General features: G+C 37.1%; 1 protein-coding gene across 1 annotated transcript; it reads right to left on the bottom strand.

The window, feature by feature from the left end:
- Nucleotides 1-1,538: 1,538 nt before the first annotated feature.
- LOC113082114 (GTPase IMAP family member 5-like) lies at nt 1,539-2,293 on the bottom strand. Its single transcript, XM_026253988.1, has 2 exons — nt 2,283-2,293; nt 1,539-2,056 (listed from the first exon to the last, which is right to left on the bottom strand). The coding sequence occupies exons 1-2, from the start codon at nt 2,290-2,292 to the stop codon at nt 1,539-1,541; spliced, it is 528 nt and encodes a 175-aa protein (XP_026109773.1). The 5' UTR covers nt 2,293.
- Between the last annotated feature and the right edge of the window lie 3,902 nt (nt 2,294-6,195).

Raw genomic sequence — 6,195 nt, 5'->3', positions numbered from 1 at the left:
TGTAGATTAACTGACTCATCGTGCGGAGCTTTGGTGGATGCCTGCTTGTCCCGTAGATGATCTGCTTGCACGCTTTAACTTCGTTCAAGCACAAGCGTTCAGCTTTTCCGCCAAAAAATTCCGCCATGTAAATAGCAATCCGCCCTGGCTCGAGCGCATCTCGCTCTTAAAGGGAATGGGAGATGACACTCTGATTGGTTTATTGAACGTTACACCCATTACTTTTAAAGAGAATAGGGACAACCCATTCCAAAAATGTGCCCCGGCACACGGACCATTGTTCTGCGGTAAAATAACAAAAGTGGTTTTGGACACACCCTGAGGGCACCTTCGGCGTGCACTTTACACTTTATTTTTGTGTTAGATCATTAAAACAGGGCCCTTAGACTTAATAGGCTATTTTCAAACTTATTTTTCTTCTACAACATGCCCTAGATATTGTTTGAAAGTGTTTTTATTCTACATTGTTCATGCTAGGTATGGGCCGATTACCGGTTTCAAGGTATACCGCGATTAGTCACAGTTTCGAAACCACAATTACTTTCCATTATACTGTTCCTGCAGTATGCACATTTTCCATGTCTCCTCAAAGATTGAAAGAGTAGGAATCCCTCAGGCTGAGTGCAGTGTAGAGAGTAAAACTGACCCCTCCTTCTCCTGTTGGTGCGATCGAGCGGTCAGTCACGTGTGTGTAGGATGACTGATCTTAAGACCCCGGTACTCTTCACATTCAGCATTCCTTTCCATCTCATGCACAGCCGCGTCCCCACAGCTTTCAATGTGCTCAACACATGTGCAGTAACACGGGTCAACTTCTCTTAATGACGAAAATAACGTAATGCCGATGGTGAGCGGATTGGCCGATGTATACTTTGGCCTTTACGCGATGGGTAATCGTCCGTTTTTTGCCTTATTGCAACTTTCTGTTCTGGACTTGCACAACATGTTTTGCAATGCAATCATTTTCCAAAATGTAATTTATGTGAAAATATGAAGTCTGTTAACGCCCGTTAACACAGGCCAGAGACGCTGAAGACAGACACACAGAGAAAAATACTGTAGCAGGCAGATCACTCACTTTTCATGATGCACAAACTATTGGAGAAAATCCTCAATATTGATTTGGTGGTTTAAATTAATGTGTCAGTTTAAATCTCTGTAAAGTTTCAGCACAGCAGCTTTGTTTACAGCAGTAACCAAGGAAACGCTGTATCTGATGTTCCAGAAGTGCCCCCTGCTGTCAGAGAGTGAATCTTTATCTCATTCAGAGCTTCTACTGTTTGTTGCCTTCAGGCATGTAGTATCATTTCACAAAGCTGGTCGGAACATTCTGTTTTTGCTTCAAATTGGGTTATTATTAAATCAAATTATGTGTATGTATTATTATTATTATATGTAAATTATATGAAATTATATAAATGATATGTATATGAATTATATAACTAAAATTAAATGATGGTCCCCGGCAAAAAAAAAAAAAAACTTCTGTCAGCCCCTTAAGTGCATCGGCCCACGGGGCAAATACCTGGTATGCCCAATTACCAATCCAGCCCTGCTGCAACAACATCATCAATCTTCAAGTCAAGTAGATCTTTGACTCCAACACTTTTATTTTCAAAATCAAAGACATGATATCTTTCTCCACATCTCTGTATGATCCGCTGAAGATCTGTGCTCTTCACTGAAACTCTTTGAGTAAGCAACACTATTGTGTGTCTCCAGATTTTCTCACCAAAGAGACTAAGGTGCTTCTCGATGGTGAGTCTGTTTTCTTCAAAAGTCAAACTTTGATTAATGACCAGCAGAAAGACGTGAGGTCCTGGTGGACACAGGAAAACACTGCAAACCAGCTCTTGTTTAACAGCCTCTGGTGAGTCTTGCAAATTCTCCCACCAACATGGAGTATTAATCAGAGATATCTTCCTTCCGTTCACTTCACCATCTTTCCTCACAGATTTCACAAAGTATTTATCCAGCTCAACTTTATCACCTAAAATGCTGTTTATCACTGAGGCTTTGTCAGATTTCTGCCACCCCAGAACAACAGCTCTTATTTCTGTCATGAAATTAAACATGAGGACATTGGAAAATCAAACTACCACTTCCTTTTAAAATATTGCATAAATGTGAAATGACTAAGTAATTATTGCATTCCAACAGCAAACTTTTACAGTAAAGAATGTATTTGTATTTATCAAAAAGCAAAAGATATTATAGATAAGATAAGATAAGATAAGATAAGATAAGATAAGATAAGATCATCTTACCAAACTGAGCCTTACCTTGTTCCATTTTCCTTCATTTCTTATGCAAAGTTATCTCAGAGTTTCCCACTTGTAAATCAATTTGAGAGGTCATTCGTGTCTAATTTCTGACTAGGAAACTCCTATTTACAATAATTCTGAAAGCACGTGGTGGTGGCATAAACTCAAAGATCATACAGGTTATTAAGTAAGTGTGACTTGAAAATTACAGCTTATAAAATGCTTCAAAAATATAAGAGACTGATAGTGATGCATATTAAAGGGATAGTTAAAGGGATAGTTCACGCTCAGATTAAATTTTGATATGTTTTAGCTTACCTCAAGGACATCCAAGATGTAGGTTTCTTTGTTTCCTCAGTATTTCCCATTATGATATTTTTAGTTCTAACCGTTCTTGTCTGTGACTCACATAATGGATGTCTACGGTCACCACCTCAAAGAGCATGCACAGAGGAGTCAAAATTAAAAATTCCCCATCATAAGTACACATTGATGACCTAAGACACAAAACGTGCGGTTTGTGTAAGAAAACGAACAGTATTTATATCGTTTTTACCTCTTGTACACAACCACATCCAACTGATCTGAGTTCCCGATGTGACGTGCGCGTGCGCTCTGGCTTTAGTCTGTGCAAGCTTGGAAAGCCCCGGATGTGCTCCTAATTCAGAATTACTATTGTTGTTGAACTATAAGTACACAAAGGCCTTTTAATTTGGCTAGGTAGGTGTGTTTAATTAGATAATGTCAACTAGTTTGGGTCCTTTGCAAAGACTTCAGGGAACACCAACAATTGTGAAGACTTCAGATGATGCCAACTTTGGATCAACATACAGAACTATCAAATATTCGTATTGCAATCATTACAGGTATGAGTAATGAGCTGTTATATAGGGATACTACTGTATATACTATACAGGGTATTATTTTACAGATATTAATGACATATTTCTTTGTTTTGTAGTTAGCATGAACAGAAGATAAAATTCTTTACATGCTCAAATTTATAACGTTTAAAAAAATAAAGATGGAGAAAAAGCTCTGGAAACCAATACATAAACTCTACTGAGAAAGTGCACAAATTAACAAATTAAAGATTAAAATTGCAGGGAGTTTCAGGACAGTCTATTATGACACAGCTTCCTAAGAATAAAATTACGAACACAATGTCACAGGTGTGCTACTGAGTGGAGTGTGGAGCAAGGAATGGAGAGAGAGACGAGGTGCACATCGATACAAAGGAGTTTAATAATAACAAGGAAAACTCATGTAGCACATCTAGACATGAACAGTACCAGACAAAGGAATTCAAAACAGGGAACACTATTTAAAGACATGACAGGAGAAGGGGATGACGAGACACACCTGGGATTAATAGAAATAAAGGGAAACCCCATGAATCAAATGGTAAACAATCAGAGAACAAAACACACACAAAACATGAAACAGAGTCTGACACACAAAAGATCAAAACTCGCATAAGAAGCATTAAGAAATATACTTAAAAATCTAAAAACAGGAATTAAAAATGAAGAATAGGAAAGAGTCCAAGAAAGAAGAGGGACTTGCATGTGAAAAGGTCACATAGGTTCACTCTGTACCAGACTCGACTCCAAGATAAGGGAAGAGAAACAGAAATAGAACCTACAAAGACAATGCATGGAAAAAAAAACAACTAACTCTAGCCCCCCCTTTTCCTGAACTTTTTTCCCACAATGGGGATTGCTGTATGGAGTTTTTGGGCTGCATACACCACCACTGAGACTTGTGAGACAGAGGCACCTACTATGATGTTTCCAGAGGTGGCAGCTGATGCTGCAGAATCTCCCAAGGTAATGGCTCACGCTGTCTTGTCACCAGATGTGATGGCCGCTGTAATTTCTCCAGAAGTGGCAGCCGCTGCAGAACCTCCAGAGGTGTCAGTTGTACTCATCTGTGAACTCACAGCCTGTCCTGTCACAGCCATGGAGGTATCCACAAACTCATTGACTGTCCTGTCACAGCCACGAAGGCAGCCTACGAATTTCCTGTCTGTCCTGTCATGGCTATGGAGGCCATCAATTAACCAATTAACTCTTATTCTGTCCTGTCCAGGGTGTACTACATTTCCCATGCTCCATTGTACCAATCACATTCATCTGATAACTGTTACAATTATAAGTTAGGTAGAGCACTTTCATTGTAGGTTGTTATACTTTATATTGGTGATGATAATCATCAATTATTGAACTGTACGAAGTCTAATCTCTAATGAAGTATGTGTTGTGTAATTAGTAGAAGTGATTCTAGTATTAGTGACATTAAGAGCCAGTGGTTCTGTGATAATCAGTTAATATAAAAATGACTTCCTAAACATTTTTGTACACATACATTTTTCTTCTATGCCAGTTGGTCAAACAAAGACATTAATAATCAGAATATGAACCTCTACGATGGTGACGAAAAAAACATGCTGCAATGCATGCTGGGTACTATTGTAGTACAGAACTCCCAGCATGCTCTGCAGCATTTTTTTTATGGTCACCATTGTTGAGGTTCATATTCTGATTATTGATTTCTTTGTGTGACTGTTAGACACTGTAGAAGACCACATGGTTTGAAAAGTCATTCAGATTAACTGATTATCACAGAAGCACTGGCTCTTAGAATCACTTTTACTATAATCATTCAAATTACACAACACATATTTCATCAGAGATTAGACTCGCACAGTTCAATAATTGATGACTATCATCACCGATATACAGTATAACAACCTACACCTAGGTACAGGTTAACACCTGATGGCATTTCTTCTGGGTTTTTGAGTTACAACAAATGTGTTTTAGAAACACACGGTTATAACAGCCAGAGAAAAGACTAAGACAGAAATCAAGGGTCAAGAGCCCAACTAAAGCAAACACTGATCTCCAACATGGTTACTTCAAATGAAACAATAAATCAACATCTAAACCTTAGTTCATTCTCAATAAGATCTTCTGTAGACGTCTGACAGAAATAAAGTCAGTCTGGTTATTAATAAGTGGAGCTGGTGATGCTGTTTGTGGGGTTGTTTAATCAGATCTTGAGAGATTTCATGTATTTTATTTCAGTTGATTTCATCTAAGGCTGTGTCTGAAGTCAGTTGTAGTAGTTCTTGTGTTTCTCTTTTCTTCAGTGATTCTGTTTGTTAGCAGCAGCTGTTCATCACTAATTCTCAATCAGCACTTAGTTAATCACTTAATTACTTAAATTCAAAGTTTTAAAACTTACATGGTTTAAATCAAGGCAATCTGTTTACTCAAACGGTTTGAGTAAAGTTGACTTATCGGGTTTTACAGTGCTATTTCTTTTGTCTGTTTTCTTTATTGCAGAATATTTATCATGTGCATCCAGTCCTTCGTGCTGTCTTTGCTGTAAACTGGTTTAAAGAGACAGAAGTGAGAGACTTATTTACCCTCATTTGATAAAACTGTTTTGAAAAAAAATATTTTACATTTAGAAATTTCTAGAATATCTGTTTCGGGTTTTTTATTAGTGTAAAAACTTTACCAAAATAAAAAAGTAAGTAAGTGAAATTTGCACTTATTTTTCACAAGATCTTGAAGTGTTTCTGTAGCTCAGTGGTAGAACATTGCATTAGCAAGCGCAAGTTTGGGGGGTTTGATTCCCTGGGAACACATGATAGGTGAAAATTGTTAGCCTGAATGCACTGTAAGTTGCTTTGGATAAAAGTGTCTGCTAAATACATTAATTTAATATTATGTAATTAAAATTTACTCAATAAAATAAACTTATTCTTTTTTTTTTTTTTTTTTTTTTTTTTTTTTTACTTTTTAGATTTACTTAATTTCCAAATGTTTTAAATTTACTTGAAAAATGCTTGTGCAAAAACTTGCCAAATAAAAATTAAGTAAATTTACTTATTGCTTTTTTCAGTGTAGTTAGGCTGGAG

Source organism: Carassius auratus, unplaced genomic scaffold (genome assembly GCF_003368295.1).
Source record: "Carassius auratus strain Wakin unplaced genomic scaffold, ASM336829v1 scaf_tig00035708, whole genome shotgun sequence".
Taxonomy (NCBI): domain Eukaryota; kingdom Metazoa; phylum Chordata; class Actinopteri; order Cypriniformes; family Cyprinidae; genus Carassius; species Carassius auratus.
This window is presented reverse-complemented; position numbering and strand designations above follow the sequence as displayed.